Source organism: Rhinopithecus bieti, unplaced genomic scaffold (assembly GCF_001698545.2).
Source record: "Rhinopithecus bieti isolate Rb0 unplaced genomic scaffold, ASM169854v2 scaffold_5179, whole genome shotgun sequence".
Taxonomy (NCBI): domain Eukaryota; kingdom Metazoa; phylum Chordata; class Mammalia; order Primates; family Cercopithecidae; genus Rhinopithecus; species Rhinopithecus bieti.
Genome location: NW_016804741.1, coordinates 810,264 through 836,855, shown reverse-complemented (window position 1 = coordinate 836,855; position 26,592 = coordinate 810,264). Strand labels below are relative to the sequence as shown.

Below are 26,592 nucleotides of genomic sequence, written 5' to 3'. Positions count from 1 at the left end.
TACCGGTTGTTCCTTTCCATGTTTAGTGCTTCCTTCAGGAGCTCTTGTAGGGCAGGCCTGGTGGTGACAAAATCTCTAAGCATTTGCTTGTCTGTAAAGGATTTTATTTTTCCTTCACTTATGAAACTTAGTTTGGCTGGATATGAAATTCTGGGTTGAAAATTATTTTCTTTAAGAATGTTGGATATTGGCCCCCACTCTCTTCTGGCTTGTAGAGTTTCTGCCAAGAGATCCGCTATTAGTCTGATCGGCTTCCCTTTGTGGGTAACCCGACCTTTCTCTCTGGCTGCCCTTAACATTTTTTCCTTCATTTCAGCTTTGGTGAATCTGATAATTATGTGTCTTGGAGTTGCTCTTCTTGAGGAGTATCTTTGTGTATTCTCTGTATTTCCTGAATTTGAATGTTGGCCTGCCTTGCTAGGTTAGGGAAGTTCTCCTGGATAATATCCTGCAGAGTGTTTTCCAGCTTGGTTCCATTCTCCTCGTCACTTTCAGGTACACCAATCAGACATAGATTTGGTCTTTTCACATAATCCCATATTTCTTGGAGGCTTTGTTCATATCTTTTTACTATTTTTTCTCTAAACTTCTCCTCTTGCTTCATTTCATTCATCTGATCTTCAATCACTAATGCTCTTTCTTCCAGTTGATCAAGTCAAGTTACTGAAGCTTGTGCATTTGTCATGTAGTTCTTGTGTCATGGTTTTCATCTCTATCGGGTTGTTTATGGACTTCTCTGCATTGGTTATTCTAGTTATCCATTCATCAAATCTTTTTTCAAGGTTTTTAGTTTCTTTGCACTGGCTTCGTAGTTCCTCCTTTAGCTCTGAGAAGTTTGATCGACTGAAACCTTCTTCTCTCAGCTCATCAAAGTCATTCTCTGTTCAGCTTTGTCCCATTGCTGGTGAGGAGCTGCGTTCCTTTGGAGGGGTAGAAGCGCTCTGATTTTTTGAATTTTCAACTTTTCTGCACTGGTTTTTCCCCATCTTTGTGGTTTTATCTGCCTTTGGTCTTTGATGATGGTGACATACAGATGGGATTGTGGTGTGGATGTCGTTTCTGTTTGTTAGTTTTCCTTCTGACAGTCAGGACCCTCAGCTGCAGGTCTATTGGAGTTTGCTTGAGGTCCACTCCAGAACCCTGTTTGCTTAGGTATCAGCAGCAGATGCTCAGTTGGAACTGCAGAAATCACCTGTTTTCTGTGTCGCTCATTCTGGGAGCTGGAGGCTGGAGCTGTTCTTATTCAACCATCTTTCCCAAGCATGTTTCTTATAAACCAAATAAATATTATCTCTCCTTGGCCCACTGTTTTACAAGTAAGGTTGATGACTAAGTAGCTGATCTAAATATACACTGTATTACATTCATTAGACAATTTAAAATATTTGAGGCTGAAATAGATGCTAGATCATAACTACCTCTTTTTCATTTTCTCTATGAGATAAGCACATTAGCATTTTCTTTATTATGAATCAGCGTATTTAAGATTATACAGGAGTTTTACAGGCAGCAGAAAACAATCCTTAAAATGGTCACACAAGAAAACCACTCTAACTTCCTATAAGATATTCTCTAGTCATTAATAATTTGATTATTCTGTTATTACCTGTTCATCAAAGACCTCTGTTCCAAAGGGGTTATAGAGATATAAATAGATCAGCTACTCAACATCATGCTACCTTGTGTGAGTATACTGTAAATGAAGTATTTCAGGGATCCAAAAGATGGAGGTATTGATGTCACCTAGAAGACTCAGGGAAAGTAGGATCAAGGGAATGTGTCTTGGTTTATTTGTTCATTATTTTTAGAATAAGAAAATTGTGACCTTTTAAGTAGGCTTAAAGAAAAAAGAAATAGTGCCAATGGGGAGAATGAAGATGCAAAGAGAAGTGAAAGAAACAAAGGTGAGAAGGCAGGTGTTCCCCCAGCTCAAGAATAGAGGGGATTAGGTAAAGGGAAGTTTTGAGGTTAAGGAAGGAAAGTTGAGGGAATTCTTTCTGCTATAAATGTATAAATGTTATCAGTAAAACAGGCCGATGTTTGCTGAAGTGACAGGGGCCAAATGTGGATTCTTGAGGAGAGAAGAAAAGGTCTGGAGTAGCCTCTGGGAAACATGGAATCCACTAGGCATGGATAAAAGTGTAGACCAGCAGTGATGAGCAGCCACATAAGAAGAGGGAGCTGGAGTAGATCCTGCCCTCGCAGTGAGGTGGCTTTTTCCTTTCTGTGTTAACAAGACAGAGCTGAGAAGTTGTGTTGGGTGTGGCCTAAATGGTGAATTTGCAAGGCAAGAAAGCATGGTAGGAGGTTCAGGCTAAGGGCTTCCAGTGAACACTGGGCTCTGTGTGGTGCTGTGGGTATGGGAAGAGCAGAGCAGAATGGTTGTCCAGAATGACCACACAGGGTGCAGGTCAAGGAAGGGGCACAAGAATCTCACTTTCCACTGTGATCCCTCCCTTGCCTGGCTGAGTGTCTGAACCCCAACCTTTCCTCTTGCCTGTCCATCTCCCCAAATTGCCTTTACCTTACAATGTGTCTGATGCTCCTGGACTTTCAGCCCACAAGTGAAAATATGCAGAACAAGGAAATAGAGATCTTTTATTTCATTGAGGCTGTGGTCTTTGATCCTTTTTCTGATTTAGCTTCTCATTACTATATTTTCACTTTCACAAGTCACTAAGTTTCAATATTTAAAAATTTCCCCCTTCAGTAGCCAAAAAAAAACAAAACAACAGCTAATATAGTAATAAATTTATCCTTAGCTACAGGAGATAAGCTTCAATGCAATGCAGCCATAAAGTATGGCTCCTGGACTTAGGGGAGAAGCAATAAACTTTCATAAATAAAAGAATTTGAAAATACTCCCAGCAGTAAATAAGGATAAAATATAACTTGTAACTGGCAGCACACAGCTAACAACAGAGCTTACAAAAGAAAACTATAAACTAAAATGAGAAAATGTTTGCAGCTTTTTTTGTTGTTGTTACCTTGCACCCTAGGTGGGCTGACGAGTGAACTCACAGTGAGAAGTTTTTGACTCACCTTCTGAAATGTTATTTCTATCACATCTCTTGACACCTTCTGATTTGCCAGAGATGTGTGATAGTCACCAGCAAAACCTAGGGGTACTGATGTCATGAATTTAGATAATTTTCAACAAATTTTAAGGTGTTAGAGAATGCCTTAGAAAGGAGGGAGAGTGGGGATCGCGGGACTGCATACCCCACGTTGGTTCATGAAGGTGTTTCACAGTTCTGGGATTTACTTGACTTTCAGTCTTATTTTGTAGCTGAGCTTTCAAGAAATTTGAAGTCCTCCTGAGGTCCATCTCAGGTTTCATTTCAGGTTTTCAGCTCAGAAATCACTTGGGCAATAGCTTAAAAGAAAATACAGAGGCATTTTAGTGAGCAATGCCTTTGTTTGAAAGTCTGTTATAGTAATGGATTATTTGTTCCCTAGAAAATTAGGGAGCAAAGAGAAGACCTCTCTCTGTGTGTGTCTCTCTCTCACTTTCTTTCTCTCATCAGAAAAAAGGGAAATGGAGCATTGCCAACAGGATGAAATCAGAATTTATCAGTGCTCTCATTCAATAAATATGTATTTCCTGAGCATCTGTAATTGAAGATACTGCCTTTGTTGCTGGGAAACAGGTTAAACGCGGTCTTTCCTTTCAAGAAACTCTGAGGGTTTTGCTGCAGTAGAATGAGTTACACTTGGTAGCAAGGACAGAACACGGGAGGGCTTGCAGGGTAAGCTTACTTTTTGAAGGCAGCGGATGATCCTCTGGAAAGGAGGACATTCCAGGGAGAGGGAAACAAAAGGAACCAAGATTGTGAAGGGCACTGGGAAGGAAAGTTAGGCTCAGAATGTAGAAAGCCTTACATGCCATTTTTAGAAGTCTGGACTTTATTGTGTCAGCTGTAGAAAGCCCTGGAAAATTTTTAAAGCAAGAAGAGACAAGATGTGTGTTTTAAATGTGTTGTATAAAGAGAAATCTCTGTTGGCGGTAAAGACAAGATGAGAGACAGATGATGAGGGCTCGAGGGAAGCAACAGAGGGACTGGTGTGGGCATTCCATTTCTAACTTGCGGTGCCTGGTACTGTATGAAGTTTGGTTTGTTGTTTTGTTTTGTTTTGTTTTGTTTTGCTGGATTGTATAGAGAAAGACAGGCTACCACTGAAATTTAATTCTCACTTTGATGTCACTACTGCAGAATGGAGATAACAGTAGTGCCTCCTGCTTAGGGTGGTAGCAAGTGTTAACTTAAATGTTGCATCTCTATGTGTGGCCCTCAGAACTAGGCCTAGTGTGTAGTATGTGCTAAATATTTTTTATCAGTTCACTGACTTATTTATTCATTTACTCTATATGAATTTGCTGTTAAGATAATCCAGGGGAAATCTGTTATAGATTGCCATTAGTAAATTTTGCTTGTGGAATTATTACCAGCATTTTTCACTTCTTTAAGTCCTCTTGGGCCAAAAATTTCCAGCAGGAAACAGGAGGGTGAGGCTTGTAAATTAAAACAGCTACTCTCCCCCCACCCCTGATGTAAAGTGTGAACAGAGAATTTTGCAAAGAATGCTGTTATATAGTGGTCCTTTGTGTCACTGTGTGTAATGGGGAACAGGGCAACTGCTAAGTGAGGCTTCAGCATTAGGAAAGTTGGGCAGTCTTTCCTTATAGTACAACTTGGTTCTGTTATTTTGGTAAAAGGATTCTGATATTCCAGAACATAGTGTGAACCATATTTGCATACAAATGTAAAAACACCTTCAAAAATCCCCAACATAAAATTTTAATTACCTATGCCTTTGCTTCTCTGTGAAATAACTATAAAATGACTATATATATAAAACAACATGCTTAAATTGGAACAATAATTGTAAATCCCATGAATATAATAAAATTGTTATATAAAGGTACTGTGTTTTATTGTAGGTATATTTTATTATATAAATATATATTTGTATTTATTTTATAAATCACTGTAGGCTTAATACTCAGAACAGAAATCTGATAGGAGGGGAATTACTCATTATATTTCCTTGTGCCAGGCCAGTGTTGTGTTTCTTCACCATGGTAGGGTTCTTGTGAAATAGGAAATTGGCTCCATTAGGTTATAGGAAGAATCTATAGGATGTGGGGAGAAAAACTAAATATATTGAAACTTTATCCCTTTGAAGAGCTGGGAAAGCAGTTCTTGACAAAGGGAGAGAAATACATCCCTTCTGTATAGTTGAGGTGAACAAAGCTGTCCTTGACACTAAAGGCTTTTATTGTCCCTGAAAGTGAACTCTTCATTGATAGAAGGGGTTCCTTTATTTGATCCATCAAGATTACCAAGTCACAGGTCACCATCCCCAACTAAAATACAACATCATGAAATCATGATTNTAAAAACACCTTCAAAAATCCCCAACATAAAATTTTAATTACCTATGCCTTTGCTTCTCTGTGAAATAACTATAAAATGACTATATATATAAAACAACATGCTTAAATTGGAACAATAATTGTAAATCCCATGAATATAATAAAAATTGTTATATAAAGGTACTGTGTTTTTATTGTAGGTATATTTTATTATATAAATATATATTTGTATTTATTTTATAAATAACTGTAGGCTTAATACTCAGAACAGAAATCTGATAGGAGGGGAATTACTCATTATATTTCCTTGTGCCAGGCCAGTGTTGTGTTTCTTCACCATGGTAGGGTTCTTGTGAAATAGGAAATTGGCTCCATTAGGTTATAGGAAGAATCTATAGGATGTGGGGAGAAAACTAAATATATTGAAACTTTATCCCTTTGAAGAGCTGGGAAAGCAGTTCTTGACAAAGGGAGAGAAATACATCCCTTCTGTATAGTTGAGGTGAACAAAGCTGTCCTTGACACTAAAGGCTTTTATTGTCCCTGAAAGTGAACTCTTCATTGATAGAAGGGGTTCCTTTATTTGATCCATCAAGATTACCAAGTCACAGGTCACCATCCCCAACTAAAATACAACATCATGAAATCATGATTAAAGTTACAAAAGCCAGTTCATAAAAGTGGCAAGAGTTTACAGATTCTATATTTCCTCCTCTTAGTTACTAGGAGTTAAATTCAATAGCATTGAGGATTTTTGAAAGAATGCCCATAAATTATTTAAATTACAGTTTGCTTAATGAAGTGATACATTCTGAGAAACATGACATTAGGCAATTTTGTCATTGTGTGAACATCATAGAAGGTACTTGCACAGACCTCGATGGCATTGCCCATTTCAGACTCAGGCTACACGAGATAGCCTATTACTCCTAGGCTACAAACCTGTACAGCCTGTTATTGTACTGAATACTGTAGGCAACTGTAACACAATGGTATTTGTATATCTAAACATAGAAAAGGCACAGTAAAAATAGGGTCTCACAGTCTCGAGGGACCACCATGGGATCTGCAGTCTGTTGACCAAAGCATAGTTGTGTGATGCATATATTCCCCAACTTTTTCCCTTGATTCATGGAGAAGCAACTTTGACTAGCTCATAAATTAACACAATTTTTTAACGAAATAATTTACTGAAAATATGTTTGCAGTATTGTGATTGCATGGTCGTGTAAAAAGTACAGGTTCCTCTTCAAAGACTTTCCTCCCCGTCTAATTAGGAAGAAATAGTAACTTCTGTTAAAAGCAAAATTTATTCAAAGACCTAGGCTAACATTCTTAAATATCTGCTAGCCGTAATAAAGAAATAATGTACTTTATGTTCCTAGCTCGCACAGTTTAGCCTAAATATTTGCCCTGGCATGCTTATACTGGTCCAAGCAAGCATTAGGTCATAGCCTGTTCCTCTTCCTTATTTAAAAGTGTTTTTACCTTTCTCAGCATTCCACAGGTTACTTTCTCCTTCCTTTGTTCTCCTTTACCTTTGCCTCTTTTAAAAGGTTCTAAGTTGCTAGCCAGTCGGGACAAATACTGAATGTGAGGTCATTCCAGCCAAGGGAAACCGGACATAGCAGTAGGGTGAACGCGTCAGGTTATACACGACCCTGTCTCCTTTGTTCAGTGTACTCTTGTGGCAAAACTGCTGGCGAGTGTTTACTTTCTGCAAAAAGTCAAAATGGCCTTACTAAATAAATTTATGTTCAAGTGCTGTTTCTTTATGGCACCGAGGAACAAGCATTTCAAACAGTTGTGGTTAGAATAATGAGCAAAGACTACAGAATCACCTGAGGAACAGGGGACTTACAGTCTAGTCCCAACTGTGCTAGGAACAGATGTGTGACTTCAAGTAACTCACTTTTTCTGATAACAGTTGTCCAGGCTTCTGAGGGGCTAGTGAGAATCAAATGACTGGAAGTATATGAAAGCAATTTGAAACATAAAAAGCACTGAAAATAACTAAATGTAGTTGCCAGATATCCTTAAGGCATCATAGTAGAACAAATGGGAGTAAATGTTGATGGCATTTTTGCTTGTTTAATATTCCAGGGAACAAGGGAAACTCTCAGCCGTCACTGTACTACCCTCGGTGATGCTCTCCGGAAAGAGAATGATTTTGCTCTTATAATTGATGGGAAAACCCTCAAATATGCCTTAACCTTTGGAGTACGACAATATTTCCTGGACTTAGCTTTGTCATGCAAAGCTGTCATTTGCTGTCGGTAAGTTCTCCTTAACATTGTCAAATTTTGGTAAGGAGTGACTTCATCCTAAGTTCTTGATTTATAAACGTCAATGAAAGTAATCCAGAATTTGTAAAAGTTAGGTTACCTACTAACGTCTTCACTCAAGACCCGAGGTTCACAAACTGGGATGGAATTTGTTAGTTTTAAAAAGTGAGTCCTAACAATCATTAACAAGTATTGTTCCTCATTTGAATCTACAGGTTTCTTACGATTATCTTTGTTTAAAATTCATTATCTACCTGCATTTCCACCTAGGTCGTTTCTTTAAAGGTCGTGTTTTCTGTATTTAAATCTTTGATCCAGCTGCTAAGACTTATTTTGGGGGAATAGCATGATGAAAGGTACAAACTGAATCATTTTCCAAATAGCTGGGCATTTTCCTGAGAGGTATTTATTGGCTATACATTCCTTTGCCTTCTAATTTATAAAATTGCCTGTATCCTAAATTAAAATCTCATTTGAGTTATCAAGGCCTAATTCATAGAACTGCATTTTTGTAAACGACATAGCTCCAGTCCTTCCTGAGTTTTTTGTCAAGGAATCTTCCCCATATTTATGTATAAATGGTTTAAAATCTGCCTTCCTAAGACCTAAAGTAGGTTCATGAATATGATAAATATGCCCAGGCTCCTCTTTTCTGATCACCATGAAAACTGAGGATTTCTCCTTTGTCATTCACTGTTGAATCTTAGGAGTTGATCGGTCTAGATCCAGGGTAGCAATTTCTCAAATTGCCTTCTCTTCCTGGGAGATAAAATGTTAGCAGGGATTCTGAAAGATTTCTCAGAATCTGTGCTTTTGGTATTATCTTTAAAACTATTCTACGTGCTTTTATCGTTTTCTTTAAAAAGACATTTACTAATAAAGTTATGCTTTTTGTACCTTTTTTGTCTGGGTTTATTCACTTAAATATTTTGTATATGATATTATGAATTAGCCATACCTTATAGACATTTCCTAAGTTTCAGCTGAGATATACTTTCTGAAATATAATTTAAACTATTCTCAATATCCTTTATAAGCATCATGTTAGCCTATAAAATTATACCATATTCAGAGAATTAAGAGTTGCTTATCTTTCCCAGGAGTCTAATTATTTTAGTCATATAATTTCTTTTCTTTTCTGTGGTATGTATTAACAAATAATATTGCTATAAAGTTCTTGGACAATATAGTATACAGATGTTTAATATTAGTCATCAGGCTCTTTGTTTCATCATAAAGAGATTGGAAATTGTTTCGACTCATTTTTACTTTGATATTCTCATGCTATTTAAAACTTACTTTTACAGTGATTTTGCTTGATTCCTTGCAAATATCTTGACTAAGTGTGACTAACGTTCAACTTTGACACTTTTCATCAGAATAATGTTGTGCCAGATTTGGTCACTTAATCACTTTCACTAATGGGATCATAAGGATCAACAAAAGATTGCTCAAAAGCACAAAAGTGTTATGATTGCTGGCTCCTAGTTGGAAACATGAAACAGAATACAGAAGTATTTAGATAAGATGGCCAGTTCCCTAGAGTCATCTGTTATGTGCCTACTTTCTGTGTGCTGGGCACAGTGCAACACATAAAAGATGAGTAACACTTGATACCTGCTCTCCTTCATGTATCTTTCTTTTTAAGTCAAATCACAATTTGGTTTGAAAGATGTGGGAGGCCAATTTTCATATTGCAGTAATTGCAGCGGGGCCTCATTCTTAAACCATTGCTTAACACAGTACCTCCCACCATTCCTCAAGAAGTCGAACCACAAAATTAAACAATAGCAGAGGGAAAGAAAAACTAGAAAGCAGAGTCAAGGGAGAAAAAATATGTTCTGTGCTTGTGGAATTCCCTCCCAGAATCCTTGTTCTGGATGCTCACAAGTCACATGGACCTCTGGGCTTCTCCAGGCCCCAGACCCCTGGGAGGGAATCACACCCTGCCATGCACGTGCGACTCAGCTCTGAAACCGAGCTTATAAAGATGTGTGTGGCCCCTTCCTCCCTCGGTTCTGTTTTAGGCATATTTCAAGACCATGAGGTCCCTATGCAGACACTGAGTTTTATTTCTAAGTTTTAAGGATTTTTTTTTTTTTTCTTTAAGTCACATATCTTTCCTCAGCTTTTTTCTTCTAATTACCTTCATACTCTCTCTTTTCCCATAAGAACTGTAGTTCAGCTTCCGGCATGTTTGAGAATTGTTCTAAGCCCATAATTACATCAGTGCCACTGCCAGATTTATGTCTGTGCACCTACTTGGCCTGGTGCCTCTTGGCATTTAAACTATTGGCACAGATCATCTTCTTGTCATTTTGCTTACTGACCTCAAAGTATAATTTCCATGATAATGCTTCTATCCCTGGATAGGAATAGGTGGGCCATTCTGCCTATCATTCTTTCCAATTAAACCCAAGTGTCACTGCTCGTTTCTCGAATGATTACAATCTCCTGGCCTCAGGAAATTCTCTATTTTACTCCATTAGAAGATAGACGCTCCAGATAAATACTGATTATTATTTCAAAATACAGTTCGGTACTGTTTCCCAAACTCATTTATGCTCATGCTGGCTTTATGGGCTTTTCTCTTAAATTTAAACTATTTTCCAATCTACTGCTTGTCATTCCACACACATGCAGATAATTCAGAATCTGATCTTCCTCTGCAGTCTTCTCTTTAGCCCTAGGTAGAGTGGAAGTAGAAGGGAAAGCCTTCCTATAACAGGTAATGAGAGTCTCTGTATTAATTCCATCGTCAGGATTGCGTCAGCCACTTTCTTCCCTGATACTATCAGCACAGGCGGCAGAATGAGGCAGTTTTTAGTGTTTGCTTCATTGACACAGTTATAAAGATGAGTGTTGTCCCTCCAGAGTCTTCAGCTGAATTGAAAGAAACAGTTGTTCCCAGGCTGCAGACATTATGTCTTTCTCTTACCACTGTTTTCTGAAGGAAATTTTCAGAGACAGAACTAATCCCCCCACCTCAAATTTATTCAGGGCTCTGGAGTCCTGGTGGTTTTGGTTTCCAAAGTATAGGTTGAATGTTATGCCTCAAATATTTTTCTTAAGACTATAAAACCCAAGAAGTAGAATGAAATCTGTTCTTATCAGTCTAACAAGCACTGTATTTTCTTTTCTTTCTGTTTTTTTTTGTTTTGTTTTTTGTTTTTTGTTTTGTTTTGGAGACAGAGTCTCACTCTGTCACCCAGGGTGGAGAGTGCAGTGGCGCAATCTCAGCTCACTGCAACCCCCGCCTCCCAGGTTCAAGCAATTCTCATGCCTCAAGCCTCCCAAGTAGCTGGGATTACAGGTGTGTACCACCATGCCCAGCTAATTTTGTATATTTTTAGTAGAGCCAGGCTTTGGTCACGTTGCTCAGGCTGGTCTCGAACTCCTGAGTTCAGGCAGTCCACACACTCGGCCTCCCAAAGTGCTGGGATGACAGACATGAGCCACTGCGCCTGACCAAGTACTGTTCTTTCATAGATACGGTGCAGCTTTTGTTTTTAACATTGTGAGTATTTACCTGCGTAACTTGAATAGTTTGATAGGAATCAGACATCTAATTTATAGTTTCTGATACATTTTCCCACTTATAAACTGCTCCTTTGTGGTTCTTCTTCCCCTGTACTCCCTCACTCAAGCTCACTGATTCTCATGATTTGGTGTGATCACAGATAATTTTGGAGAATAAATGAAAGTTATAGACAATTCCCTCCAGAAGAAGCACACATGCACACAAACATGTAAAATTGCATGAAGCCCTTCAGGGGTTTTACAGACTCACTGAAACTCCTTGGAGAGGTAGACGTAGGGAGAAAAGCTTGTTCTAAGACTCATGGAGATTTATGGATACAACTGAAATCAAGGGCTATCCTGGGGAGTAACTATACTAAATAAGTAATTCTTAGTCTCAGGGACCAGTGCTTTATGCCCTCTGGTCTTACAGCCTGTATAATTGGCATTAAAGCATTTTATCTAGAGATTCACAGAATGCTTGTTCTAGCTCTACTGCTTTGGCAGTTTGGATATCTGATGGAATCTCTCTGGCCTTGGTTTTGTGACCTATAAAATGAAGAGATTGGAATATCAGTGATTCCAATCTTCTGGGGACCCTGGATGTAGAAAGCAAATAAAAGTGGACCAGCTTTGTCATAGTAGGGTGGGAAATACACACAAGCCCCCTTCCTGGGTTATCTTGTCCCAGCTGGAAAGCTGCTGGCCAAGGGACCTCTCATAGCCCTTTTAGGTTTTGGATGAACCTTCCTTCTGTTGGCCACTCTGCTTGGAATAGTCTTTCTACTGCTGGGATCAGCTTAATTTGGGGAAGCATCTGTTCTACCTCTTTTGATATTCCCTCCAGAAGAGAGTGGGAATGTTGCAGTGAAGTATTACTGTGTGTCAAATAGCATGTGGTTTCTGAGGTCCTCATCAGTTCACATAACCCAGCCTTTCAAAGAATCTTACATTTTTTCTGTAGTTGTCAGTTTAGTTTAAACATATTTTGAAACTTATGTTCTGTGACAGTTGGTTGAAAATTGGCTTAGAGCCTCCAGCTTTTAGACTGTCTAGTAATCATCGTTCTTCTACATAATTTATGTACTCATGTCTTCTGAAAAGCAAAAGTTAAATTGAAGTAAGCATTTTTTCCTACTTGCAACATCTCTAATCAAAGTTTAACCCCCTTTTAGGCCATTTTCCCCATAGTGTATAAAAAACACTTGACTTCAGTGAGTGTTGTCGTTTGGGAGTGGCATTCCAGGCAAAACCTTTCACCTTACTCCTATCAAGGGGTCCTGCAAGAAGTCTAAAGGGACACTGAGTATTTGCTGTCATAGCATGAGTGCATTAAATAAAGGCAGATCTACTTCTTAAATCTTTGGAGATTGTCTTTAGCTTTAAGAATTTCTCTAAATATATGTTCTACTTAAAAAGTAGTCATAAAGTACAAATGAAGCTAATAAATGCTCAACAGACATTCCTTTAAAGAAAAAAATTTGTGAACACCATTGGATGCCAAGCAGATGTTTGGCTTTGAAAAGACTTACAAACTGTTAATGAATGTCAACCCTATATTTGCTTCCAAGAAAATATGAATAAATGTTGGAAATGTTGAGAGTATTTCTTTCATACGTGTACAGCTAAAAGAGGACACACTGAATAAATTTTATAACTTCATAAAATGCCAATAGTTTGCTTTAACATAATAATCGTCTGCTCAGCCCTGCCCATCTCCTTTGCTATTCCACCTTGACTGAGTAGTGTTAAAGGCACTGCAGTGGCTATATTATAGCCTGTTAGCCAATTATGATGACCACCACCAGAGAAGTCGATATTTGACAATAAAATGTCTAAAAATATATAAGAAATCTAAATGCTACAGAAGCCTACTGTAATTCAACATTTTAAAGTTTTAGGTGTGACTCCTTTTAGGTAAACCACTATCACCATTGCCCGCATCACCAGTACACACACACACACACACACACACACACACACACACACACACACACAATCAGAACTGCAGATTATGTAATTCTGATGAGATAGGTAACCTGTAATGGAAAGTACATAAAGTATAAATGCACAGCTTGGGATTTTTGCAAAGTGCACACACTCCTGTGACAAGCACCCAAACAGGACCAGCCCCCAAGAAGCCCCTTACGCTCCCTTTAGTTGAGGCGCCTCCCAAAGATAACTGTTACCTTGATTTCCATCACCATCCCTCTTGCTCATTTTACTATTTTTCTGTTTTGTTTCATACTAACTTTGAATAAGCAAATATACCTTCCACAACCACATCCAAATTCTTGATGATTATTTTCTGTTCCGTAAATTTTAAATGCAGTGCTCTGTAGCTTTCTACTGAAGGCCTCCCGAAAGCTTTACAAAACCAGTACATCAGCACTCTCCTCTATTCTTCAGTCAAATACATATCTACCTAATAGATTGCGTACAGTTCTCCGACAGTTCTGATTTGCTAAGGACATGACGTGTGGAACCTATGGCATTTCTCTGACCTGTCAGCCTACAGACCTCATTGTGTGGGAAAGGGAAGCAGAGTTAGCTTGTTGTAACTGGTTCTCCCGGTACCCATGATGGTTTCCAGTGATTACCTCCTTTTCAGTAAACCTTTGTGAGCCATTTTGACTTAGGACAAGTTAAAGAAGGGCCTGGTGTTTTGAGCAGGGTGGGGCATACGTTTTCTGTAAAGGGACAGATAGTAAGTATCTTTAGGCTTTGCCATATAGCTTTCTCTCTTACAGTTACTCAACTCTGCAGTTGTAGCATGAAAGCAGCTCTAGATGATATGTGAATGAATGGATGCGGGCTTGTTCCAATAAGACTATAAGTACAAAAACCGCTGTTGCCTAAATTTAGCCCTGGGGCCATAATAAAGTGTCTGTAGCTCGTGAATGAACATGGAGGGAGGTAGTTAAAACAGAACTTTCCTGCAATACTGATGGAATTCTCGCTAAGGTCTCCTAGTCTCTCCAAGGAGAGTAATTTCTAGACTGTTCCTTTCTTTTCTCAAAAACTGAAACATTTCCTCATCTCTCCTCACTGGCAGGTGTCCCTTTCTCCACAATTCCTTGAAAAAAAACGGACATTCTTTTTATGGTGCCAGCTGCACAATCTGGTGGTTCCATTAAACTTATCCGTGCCATTGTAACCAAGAAAATCCCTAAAAATAAGGACATGATTTTGTTTTACAATAAGGTCTCAATACATATTTACATATAGCAGCAAGAGAGAAGGGAAAAACCCAGGGCCATAAATATCTGACCCTGCTCTGTCGCTGCAGTGCCTTCCCTCTGTTCTAGGGAAAGCACCAGCAAGGTGCTAGAGGACATGCCAGCAAAAGAACGAGAAGATGTGCAAGCAAGCCATCTCCCTAGAATCTTGAAGTAAAGCAAATTGCTCTTTGATTTTTATGTGCTTTTTGTGTATTCCCCTTATCCCCAGTCCCATTCTATTTACTTCACCTTAGAAAAAATATTCTCGAGTGTTTCATATGTTCGCATCTATTTGCTGTACTTTAGTTCTATATATGTGATTCTGTGAAAAATATCTATTACATGTGTATTGAATTGAAGAAAAGGTTTGTGTTTATAATGATACTCCAGTAAAAAAAAAATTTGAGATGGAGTCTCTGTCACCCAGGCTGCACTGCAGTGGTGCGATCTTGGCTCACTGCAACCTCTACCTACTCCACCCCCCAGCCCCAGACTTAAGTGATCCTCCTATCTCAGCCTCCCAAGTAGCTGGGACCACAGATGTGTGCCACCACACCCAGCTAAGTTTTTGTATTTTCAGTAGAGACGGGGTTTTATCATGTTGCCCAGGCTGGTCTCGCACTCCTGAGCTCAAGGGATCCACCTGCCTCAGCCTCCCAAAGGGCTGGGATTACAGGTATGAGCCGCCCGCCCAGAAATTTTTTTACCTTTATTTGTTTTTGAGACATATCCATGTCACCATATGTAGAACAAATTTATTTTTTGTTTGTTTTTGTTTTTGAGAAGATAGAATCTTGCTCTTTTGCCCAGGCTGGAGTGCAGCCTCATCTTAGCTCACTGCAGCTTCGACCTCCAAGGCTCAAGCTGTCATCCCACATCAGCCTCCTGAGTAGCTGGGATAACAGGCCTGCGCCTCTACTCCCAGCTAATTTTTAAACTTTTTTTTTTTTAGAGACAGAGTCTGCCTTTGTTGCCCAGGCTGGTCTCAAACTCCTGGGCTCAAGCGATCCTCCCACCTAGACCTCCCAAAGTACTGTGATTACAGGCATGAGCCACTGTGCCTAGCCAAGTTTGTTTATTCTTATCACTGCTTGTTATTACACTAATGCATATACATCATTTTATTTATCTCTTCTCATAGGGATACCACAGAGTTTTCCTCCGAATCTTTACTACCATGAGAAGTACTGCAATGTATATCCTCTCTGTGCCCCCCAGGCAGGAGTTTTTTTTAGGAGATATTTATATATGGTGGGGTGGGGGGGTATGGGAATGCTTGGCTGTGGGGTATATGTATATTTCTTTCCCATCAGAATTGCCACATAGTTCCAAAACAGCTGTACTAGTATGCCAACCCAGATCCATGGAACAGAGTTGCTGATTCCCTGCCTTAATAACAATGCATAGTATTACTGAATTTATAACTTGGCCAATTTGATGGTTGTGAAATGACACCTTGTTGTTTTGATTTTCATTTCTCTGATTAATAGAGAGATTGAGCTTCTCACAGGAGTATTTACCTTTCTCAGTTTCTGCTTTTGAAATTTATTCATTCACTTACTCATTCAGCAAGTGTTTTTTGAGTGCTCACTGTGTGCCAGTAACCTTAATAAGTACTAGAAATAGAGTGGTGAACAATGGGAAAAAAATAATCCCAGCCTTCACATCATAACTGTTGTTCAATAACATAAGTATACACACTAATATTCAAAAGACAATAATTGCTGTGTGTGTGTTTGTGTATATATGAATGGTAATAATTGATGTATATCAAATAGACATATATAAAATTAGTGGTAATATTGCTATGAAGAAAAGCAGTACATTGAAGAGGGGAAAGGGATGCTGAAATTTCAGTTGGGTTTCTTCTCTTTTTTCCTGCTTGTGTTTGAGAACTCTGTGTATTCTGGACATTGATTTTTTTGTTGTTGATTATTGATGTGGCAAGTGTCTTCTAGGTTGGCTCCCTTCTTAATTTTGCCTGTGATACCCTTCCTTAAACAGAAATCATTGGCTTTGACATAGTCACACTACATTAATTTTTTCCTTTTATGGTTTGCACTTTTTGGATATAAAGGACTTTCCACTCCTGCATTTTCTTCTGTTAACTTTTTTTGTTTGTTTGTTTTTTAATCTCACTCTGTGGCCCAGGCTGGAGTGCAATGGCACAATCTCAGCTGACTGCAACCTCTGCCTCCAGGATTCAAGTGATTCTCCTGCCTTAGCCTCCTGAGTAGCTAGGATTACAGGCATCCTCCACCACGCACGGCTAATTTTTATATTTTTAGTAGAGATGGGGTTTCACCATATTGGCCAGGCTGGTCTCAAACTCCTGACCTCAAGAGATCCACCTGCCTCAGCCTCAGCCTCAGCCTCCCAAAGTGCTGGGAATACAGGCGTGACCCACTGCACCCCACCTCTTCTGTTAACTTTACAGCTTTAGTTTTTTCATGTAGGTCTTTTACACATATGGAGTTTATTTTCGTATATGCTATGAAGGAGGGGTGATCCTTTGTTATTCATTTCTGCATCATGAGCAAATTCTTTCAATAGCATTTACTAAACAATCCACTCTTTTTCCCTCTGCTAGTGTTGCCCTGTGCTGTAGTGCTCAGGAACTGAGGCCAGACTTTCCAGAGCCTGGACTCTACCTCTTAGTAGCTGGACAACAGATCACTTCTCCCGTTTTCGTTTTTTAATCTTTTTTTTAGAGATGGAGTCTTGCTCTGTCACCCAGGCAGGAGTGCAATGGTGTGATCTCAGCTCACTGCAACCTCCGCCTCCTGAGTTCAAGTGATCCGCCTGCCTCAGCCTCCCGAGTAGCTGGGATTACAGGCACCCACCACCACGCCCAACTAATTTTTCTATTTTTAGTAGAGATCTGTATTTTACCAGGTTGGTCAGGTTGGTCTCAAACTCCTGACCTCAGGTGATCCACCCACCTCGGCCTCCCAGAGTGTTGGGATTATAGGCATAAGCCACCCCGCCCGGCCCTGGTTTTTTGATCTTTAAAATAGAGATAGAAATTGTTCTTCTCATAGGGTTACGAAGAATAAATGAGCTAATACATGGCACCTATTATTAAAATGTTTGTTGCTCTATAAATGATATCTAATTTTCTCTTGTATAGCCTAATTGAACATTTCACGTGAAATGTATATTTTGTCTGACAGTATATATTATATACTGTCATATATAAAGATTCCCCTCTGACCGTTATGGCCTCTTCTGTGTCCTGAATTGTTTTTTTTTTTTTTTTTTTTTTTTGGTCTGATATTTAACTTGCTAACCTGGCTTTCCTTTGTTTCATTATGTCTTGTCTTTTGCTTTTTCTCCAAATGGTTATGTTCAATCCTTCTGTATAATATAGTGATTAACAATGCTGTGTCTGTCCAGCCTGAGCAACAAAGTAAGACCTTGAGTCTCCATAAAAATTAAAAATTAGCCAGGTGTGGTGGCATACACCTGTGGTCCTGAGACAGGAGGATCACTTGAGCTGCGGAGGTCAAGGCTACAATGAGCCAAGCTAGCACCACTGCAGTCCAGCCTGGCGACAGAGTGAGACCCTGTTCCAAAAAATAAAAGAATGCTGTGTCTGAATCCACACTGCTTGGGATTGAATCCTAGCTTCACCACTTGCCATTTTACCTTAAACCTTAATAAATATTGTTTATCTGTGCCTTGGTTTCCTCGTTTTTAAAATGGTGACAGTAGTAACTTATGGGGTTGTTCTGAGAATTCAATGTGTTAGGTGCAAATAAACATTATATTAACTGTTATAATTATTGCTATATTGGACCTCATTTCTTCCCATTTGGACCTCATTTCTTCCCATTTATTTTGGTGTCTATTATAATTTTGTTTCATTTTTTTTTTCCCTCCCCCTGACTTTCACTCTCTAGATCAGATTTTCCTATGCCGGTTTGAAACTTTTATATTTTATTCTATTTCTTGTGTTTTGGTAACTCTATTTGTGCTAATTTTTCCCCTTAAGTGTCCATATGTTTTAGTGTGTCTTCCTTTCCTGCCCCCACCTCTCCAGTAAAGAGACAGGAACTGTAGATAGTGATTTTGTGTGTGTATCCAGGGTCAGTCTGATCTTATATTTTTGTAAGCTCCTTTTCTCTCCAAAAGCTTCTAGAAATTTTCTTATTCTTTAACTATAATGTGTCTAGGTATAGGTGTCATTTTCTTATCTATGTTTTTGGCCCTGTGTGAGCCCTTTCAATCTAAAGATATATGTCTTTCTTCTGGAAAATTATTTGTCATTACTCTTTATATTTTCCTTCGTATTCTTTTCTTGGACTCTCATTTGTATACATGTAGTCCCCTCTGTTCCTCTTTTCCCCTTTTTCCACAATCTTTCCTTTAATTGGCTGATGTCTTGGACAAATTTTTGATTTGAACTTTCAGGCTGCATCATCTTTATTTTAGCAGTTACATTTTCATATTACTGTTTTCAGTTAGTTCATCATAACTGCTTTTCCTGGTTTCATGTTTCTCTCTAAGGTTGGTTATTATGCTTTTTTAAAATTCTTATATCTGTTTTTACTAGGTCCTGTAAGTTGTATTTCTTTTTCGCTCATGATTCTCTCCTGTCTTAAAAGCTTCCCTAAAGGACCCTTTTCCCTATTGTTTCTAACAGGCATTAATATCCCTTTGGAAGAACATCAAAAGCTAAGTCCTAATTAGGTAAATTTGGAGGCAGGGCCCAATCTCATTTTATTAAATTCCTGTTTCCCCCTAGTTCCATTACCTGAGCACTCCTCTTGTTAGAGGCAGCTGCCCTCTGATGGCATTCCCTGTGTGAGGTGGTATTCGGGGGTCTGTCAGCACAGCCATATTATTGGTACCTGTCCCTGCCTGGCTCTGCGCCTTCAAGTTGACCAGAAAGATCTGGCTTTCCTGTTCCGAGGCATGGGTAGGAATTCTTTCTACAGTTTTAGCTTTAGGGCACTGAGGATGTACTCCTGGAATTGGAGTGTTTTGTTTTTTAAGCATGTTATTTTGGGTTTGTTTTCATAAGCTCCAAACCTAAGCCACACTCGACAGTTGCAATGAGAGAGGCTCCATCCAGCCCAGTCTCACCCCCCTCATGCTGGTCAGCTCAAACAGGGTGCTATGGGCAGAGAACAGTGCCGCCAGAAAACTTCTCATCTGCGTGTTCTTCCACTATCCCTCGCACACCGCTCTTTTCCTCCATGCTGCTCAGCTTCTCCCAAGTATTCACCACTTCCTATCGCCGCAAAGGTTTCTCTTGGATTTTTAGTTGATAATTATGACCCTGAAATTTACTGGCCTCCTGTTTTAACTCCTGACATCTTCAGAGTTGTATTTTAGTTTCTGTCAATAGTCTGTGCTACCAATTGTTCCATCTTCCACTAGGTATTTTTAAGGTGAGAGAAGGTTCCTTGGAGAAACTTACCTACATAGCACAGAAAGGTCATGAGGCAGAGAAGAGCAAGCTGATTTTCTTCCAACCTAAACCTTCCAATCTGGGCCGTGCATGATGGCTCACACCTGTAATCCTAGCACTTTGGGAGGCTGAGGTGGAAGGATTGCTTGAGGCCAGGAGTTCGAGACCAGCCTGGGCAACATAATGAGACTCCATCTCTACAAAAGAAACAGAAGATTATCCAGGCATGGTGGTGTACATTTTTAGTCCCAGCTACTCAGGAGGCTGAGGTAGAGGATCACTGGAGCCCAAGAGGTTGAGGCTACAGTGAGCCAAGATTGTGCCACTGCATTCCAGCCTGGGCAAGAGAGCAAGACCTCATCTCAAAAAATTAATTTATCAGTTTAAATTTAAAAAAAATTTTGTCCCTTCCTTCCCTCCCCAGAGTCACAGGAAAAGAGATCACAGGGCGTGTGTGCTCCAGTCACACACTGGGAATGGGAAGAGAATGGAGGCCACTCTGAGAGCAAGGTCACAACAGGGTAGAGCTGAAAGGAGAAGCACTCTATGCCTTCTTGAATAGAAGTGCTTCCCAGTTGAGAGCACACCAGTCCCATTGGCAAGACTCCCTAAACAGGTGGCATGGCCTTGTTCCATACAGGAAAAATTTCTATCTCTTCAGAGCAGGTGTACAGAGAGGGACTACTATCATATAGGCTAACAATATTTAACTCCCAGGATAGTAGCTCAATAAAAGTCCTTAATAACTCTTGGGGGCAGAAGAAAGGTCCTGAGATCTGCTTTCTTCTCCTTCTGTTCTTCCACAGAGATTTAATCACATACTAAAGGATCACGAAATACTTGAATGAATGACACCTGAAGGCACATTCCCAACTCGGCAGTCTTTTCCAAGTCCAGTTACAACTTTTCAGTCAGCCTACTTAAATGAGTCCACTAGGGTATCCCACTACTGTCTAAACTTCTGAGTATCTAGAACTTCCCTGATACTTTTCCGCTGTCAATATTCTTCTTGCCTTTTCCATTTATGTTTAGACCCTCGTTCTCCCAGTCACCCAAATTTGAAACCTCAGAGTCATTTTTGAAGCCACTTTTATTTGGAGCCCTCTGAGTTTTTATTTTCATTTTCATTGTCCTTTCCCTAGATCATATTCAGATATATATAAAACATACTTTGGGCAATCCAAATTAACGTTTTTAGGAACAGCCTCAACCATGCTCTTTTTTTATATCAAAAACTGTTAACATCTCCTGTTGCTTAGAGCTGACTGCGACATTACAAGTTTGTTACTGTGGCATGTAGAGGCATGCTGTCACCTGGCCCTAATTCATTCTGAATATACCCAATTCTGAATATACCTAATTCATTCTTCTTTCCCATGAAGAGGTGAATGTTTCCTTCTCTACCTAATAACTTTTTTCCTGTCTTCCCTACACATGGAAGAGAGCCTGGAGAATCCAATGTCCATAGTTCCCTTTATACTCTAGGTATGAACCTTATTAAACAGATTTTGCTTCTTAACAGTGAATAGTCAAAAATGAATGAGAATGGCAATGTTACTTTCTCTTTCTTTTCTTTTTTCTTTTTTTTTTTTTTTTTTTTTTTTCTTTTCTGAGACAGAGTCTTGTACTGTCACCTGAGCTGGAGTGCGATGGTGCGATGTCGGCTCACTGCAACCTCCATCTCCCTGGTTCACGCAGTTCTCCTGGCTTAGCCTCCTGAGTAGCTGGGATTGTAGGTGCACATCACCACACCCAGCTAATTTTTTTTTGGATTTTTAGTAGAGACCAGTATGTTGGCCAGACTGGTCTTGAACTCCAGACCTCATGATCTGCCCACCTCAGCTTCCCAAAGTGCTGGGATTACAGACATGAGCCGCTGCGCCCAGCCAAATGTGTCTTTCTTGTAACATTTCCATTTATTTAGTTCCACTACCTTTTTTTTTTTTTTTTTTTTTTAACTGTGAATATACTTTAGCCAGTTTTGTTTACAATTGAAACTCTGGGAATTCAAAATTAACATCCTTGTCCGTGAGCTTCTTATAGACACCAGAAAACATTTCAGCCTTGCATTCCATGTTGTTCTCTTATGCTTTGTCCAAATGAACCTTTATGAAACTTTTTTAAATTTAATTAAACTGCCATCCAGTTTCACACAGATTCTCTTGCCCACAATTTCACTTGGGAAGATCAAGTCCTCAAAAATTGTGTCATATACAGCTCCTGGGATGCTTTTGCTTATTTTTTGTGTGGCTTTTTCAAGTTGGCTTAGGCAGAATTCTCCTCTGAGCAATAAAGACAGCATGCTTCCCGCTGAACTTTTTCTCCAGTTCACGTACTAGCCGGAGTTGGATTTTCTGGAAAGATTTCAGTTGAGGAACAGGAACAAAGATTATGATCGCTTTCAGGCCACCACCAACTTAGGCTCCTTGGCTGCTGTAATACTCAGCTTCCTGAGCTGAGCCTTGAGGTCCGAGTTTATCTCCAGCTCCAGAAGAGCCTGGAAGATGCCAGACTCTTCTAACTCATTTGGTTTCTTGCTGTTGGGCTTCACAGTCTTGGTGTTTGAACTGAACATGGCCTTCTCCTTGCTAAGCACCAGCTTAGGAAGAGCCTGCTACCATTTTTAAATCTGCTATGTGCTGAGTACAGTGCTAGGTTCAACATAACTAGAAGATATTTTCTGAAGAGAAAATGAACAGCAGTATTGTAGATAAACTAAGCTTTCTGGTGTGAATACCATAATAAATATCTATACTAGGCGGAGTTTCCTTTTTAGTGCCTTTCATAGGTCTATTTGCTAATTAGTGCACACGTGCACATATATTTATAATCAAATACCATCAATAGAAATGGTCCCTATTTAAACTACTTATCTGAATCATTGAAGCAGACGGCAGTACGTTTACCTATAACCACATAAATTGCACAAAAGAGAAGTTTTATATCTAAAATGCATTGCAGAAAGGAAATCTTTTAAATTTGCTTTCCTTTTTTGTCCTCTGGAAAGGCTATCTGTATTTTATTTCTGTAGACTCAGTCCCTATATTGTAAGGTCTCCTGAATGCCCACAACTGCACAATACATCAACAGATGTTGGTTTTGGAGGCTAGGAGAGCTCTCACTCATCAGTCATTTGAATAGCGCAATTTCTAACCAAAAGTGGTTGAATGTTTCATTATGTACCGTATTGCTAAGTATCATTTTTAACACTTGCCATGTAAGCTGCTGTTTTCATTCCAGTAACAAGTTGATGGTGAATTAACAATATTTTGTAGTTTTTGTATATCAGGTTTTTTTTCTTTTGCTCTATCTTAATTTCTTCTCAATGTAAAATTTTATAAATGAACCTGCCAAATTTTACTTCAGAAGGATTCAAGTAAGATCTTCTAGTTTACGTTGTTCTCTCCTTTTGTAATTTCTTTAAATAGTCAACAAAATATGAGTCAGTAGGAAATACACTGATATTCACAGGAGAAATCTTAGGAAGTTTGTTGCAAAGAAAAGCAGAGCAGATCCCCTCACTAATGATTCTGACCTCTAAACAGGCACCTGGAACAGACCTCAAATTTAAAGTTTGAGGAAGTTAAAGAAATTTAGTAAATACTGGGCTTGGTCACTATATAAAACATTTCAGGAGAACTAGAAAATACTATATTCCTTCATAGTCTTCCTAAAAAGTTTTCTAGATTTACCTTCTAAAGGCAACTTTATAGTAATTTTTAAGTTTCCAGTATAAGTCTTTGAGATCATATTGTGTTAGTATAATTTTGTGTATATGTAAGAATTTTTTAGGTTATTAATCCCAAAACACAATCCAGTAGGATAAATTATTGTATTCTTTTTGGCTACCTATAAGCAATTCTCAAATTATCCTTTATTATACATCTATCTATCTATCTATCTATCTATCTATCTATCTATATATATATACACACATATAATCTTCATATTTCATTTAGAAAGGTGATTCATTTAGCTAATCCCATCAAAAGAGTGCAAAACAAGCTTCATATAAGATGGACCACCTATATATTTCTTAGCTTAAGTGGTAAACATTTCCAGTGCTCTGGTCTAATGTTCACAGGGCAGTGAGAGTTACTGCATAGCAAATAAGAAAAATAATGAATAACATGTGCAGAAACTACAGCCAAAATAATATCTGAAAAGCATATTACACTTAGTGCACGTCTAGGTTGTATCACAAAGGACCACCCTCTGTTTGTGGAGCCACAAGGAAGAGAAAGGGACGTTTACAGTACACATTTGATACGTAGTCTTTTTCCATGGAGTCTCTTCTACCCAAGAAGAAAAAGCAGCAGTGGAACAGAAGAGAACTGTGAATAATTTAAATCCTGGATACAGACCCACAGATGGTTAAAAAAAAAACAATCTCAGGAAAGAAAACAGTGCCTTTATGATGTTTCAGAATTATACGTTGAGTCACTATTGGCATTTGTTTAGGTTTTAGATATTCTCAGCCGTGGATATGTGATTTTTTGATAGACATAGGAAGAATTAACTTGTTGTGTGGTAAGGTAGTTCTAGACTCATATGGAAATTGTATGGATCTAGAAGCAAGTGTACCAACATCAAGAAAGTAAATAAACTCTGAGTAGAGTAATCTTTTAAGAGGTGGAGACACAGCAGTAGAAAAAAATATATTCTGGAGAATTTTGAATGTGAAGTTAAAATTTATTATGTGCTATTTCTATTACCTGAGTGAATTCTCCTCTCCTTTCCAGTGCCAAGTCAAACTCTAACTTATCAAGGGAGGCCTCTTAAAGCTCATGTTGATTTCTGAAATTATCAAAGAGGGGCAATCATATCAGAAAGCTTTATGGTACACTCATTTTTAATGTCTTATAATTTTCTTTTGCTGTATTGTAACCCCCTTGTAGCAAGGAACAATTTTTTAAATGGATGCTGTAAAAATAGTGGATCTTTTTTGCTGACTTCAGCTTGACAAACCTGAATTCCTTTCAGCCACATTCCTTCCTTACAGCCTTCTGCCAGGTACTCACAGCACGCTATGCTCACACCCAGAGGCTCTTAGGTGTGTACATGCTCTTTGGCTTCCATGAATTGACTTGGTGCTTTGTAAGTGGGGCTTGTTCCCTAGTATGCTTATTCCTGTTGTACTTCTTGAAATAATCATTTAATTAAATATCTCATAACTCATCCAAATAATCGAGTAAAAGTTATTGCTGGTAAATCCAGTTATAATGCTCTGGAAAGACTTTTTGAGTTGCTAAAACATTGCTGTCGAATTTTGGAGTAAGCTAACTATAAACTGGGGTAAAAGGAAACGGTACATTCTGGTCTCCATTTTAGTGAAGCAAACCATCGACTATGCCTGAGTGAGATTTCTGCTACAAAAACATGCAGAGTTTCAAACAGCAGACCGCTATGCAAAGTAAGGTTCTTTGCCCTGCATCACAATTTGTACATTTATACTTTGAGTTAAATACTTTAAGAATGTGTATTTTATTTTTTATGAATCTCCACTTAAATCCAATATCTTTGTTTAGCAACCAATTGATATTTCAGATTCATCAGAAAAGAAGGCTTTCATTATGTCTCTTGTTTTAATTTTTTATTTCCATAGGTTTTGGGAGAACAGGTAGTATTTGGTTACATGAATAAGTTCTTCAGTGGTGATTTGGAGATTTTGTGCACCTATCACCCAAACAGTATACACTGTACCCAATTTGTTGTCCCCCTCCCACCCTTTCCCCTGAGTCCCCAAAGTCCATTGTATCATTCTTATGCCTTTTCATCCTCACAGCTTAACTCCCACATATGAGTGAGAACATACAATGTTTATCCATTCCTGAGTTACTTCACTTAAAATAATAGTCTTCAGTTCCATCCAGGTTGCTGTGAATGCCATTCATTCATTCTGTTTATGGTTGAGTAGTATTCCATCTCATTCATATATGTGTGTATCTGTATATATATACACACACATATATATATTTACATCTGTTTACATATATGAATATATTTCATATATGAACATATATTTACATGTATATTTGCATATATTTACATATACATATGTGCATATATACATATATATACACACATATCACCGTTTCTTTATCCACTTGTTGATTGATGGGCATTTGGGCTGGTTCCATAGTTTTGCAATTGCAAATTGTGCTGCTATAAACATGCATGTCCCAGTATCTTTTTTGTGTAATGACTTCTTTTCCTCTGGGTAGATACCCTATAGTGGGATTGCTGGATCAAATGGTAGTTCTACTTTTAGTTCTTTAAGGAATCTCCACACTGTTTTCCATAGTGGTTGTACTAGTTTACATTCCCACCAGCAGTGTAGAAGTGTTCCCTGATCACTACATCCACACCAACATCTATTCTTTTTTGATTTTTTTTATTATGGCCATTCTTGCAGGAGTAAGGTGGTATTGCATTGTGGTTTTGATTTGCATTTCTAAAGAGCTTCTGCACAGCAAAAAGACCAGTCAGCAGAGTAAACAGACAACTCAGAGTGGAAGAAAATCTTCACCATCTATATATCCAACAAAGAACAAATATCCAGAGTCTACAAGGAACTCAAACAAATTAGCAAGAGAGAAAACAATCCCATCAAAAGATGGGCTAAGGACATGAATAGACAATTCTCAAGATATGCAGATGGCCAACAAACATATGAATGCTTGACATCACTAATGGTCAGGGAAATCCATTATGTCTTCAATCTTATTCCAAGACGGTCATCCACTTTTGTTTTTTGTTTTTTTTTTTTTTTTT

General features: G+C 38.6%; 1 protein-coding gene and 1 pseudogene across 1 annotated transcript in view; one reads left to right on the top strand and one right to left on the bottom strand.

Moving 5' to 3' along the window:
- Positions 1–26,592, top strand: part of ATP8A1 (ATPase phospholipid transporting 8A1) — a 283,721-nt gene that overhangs the window by 187,846 nt on the left and 69,283 nt on the right. Inside the window, exon 26 of the mRNA XM_017870339.1 lies at positions 7,481–7,653. Coding sequence (XP_017725828.1) covers positions 7,481–7,653 — 173 coding nt within the window. The remainder of the gene's footprint in view (positions 1–7,480; positions 7,654–26,592) is intronic.
- LOC108528515 (40S ribosomal protein S7 pseudogene) lies at positions 21,804–22,393 on the bottom strand (annotated as a pseudogene).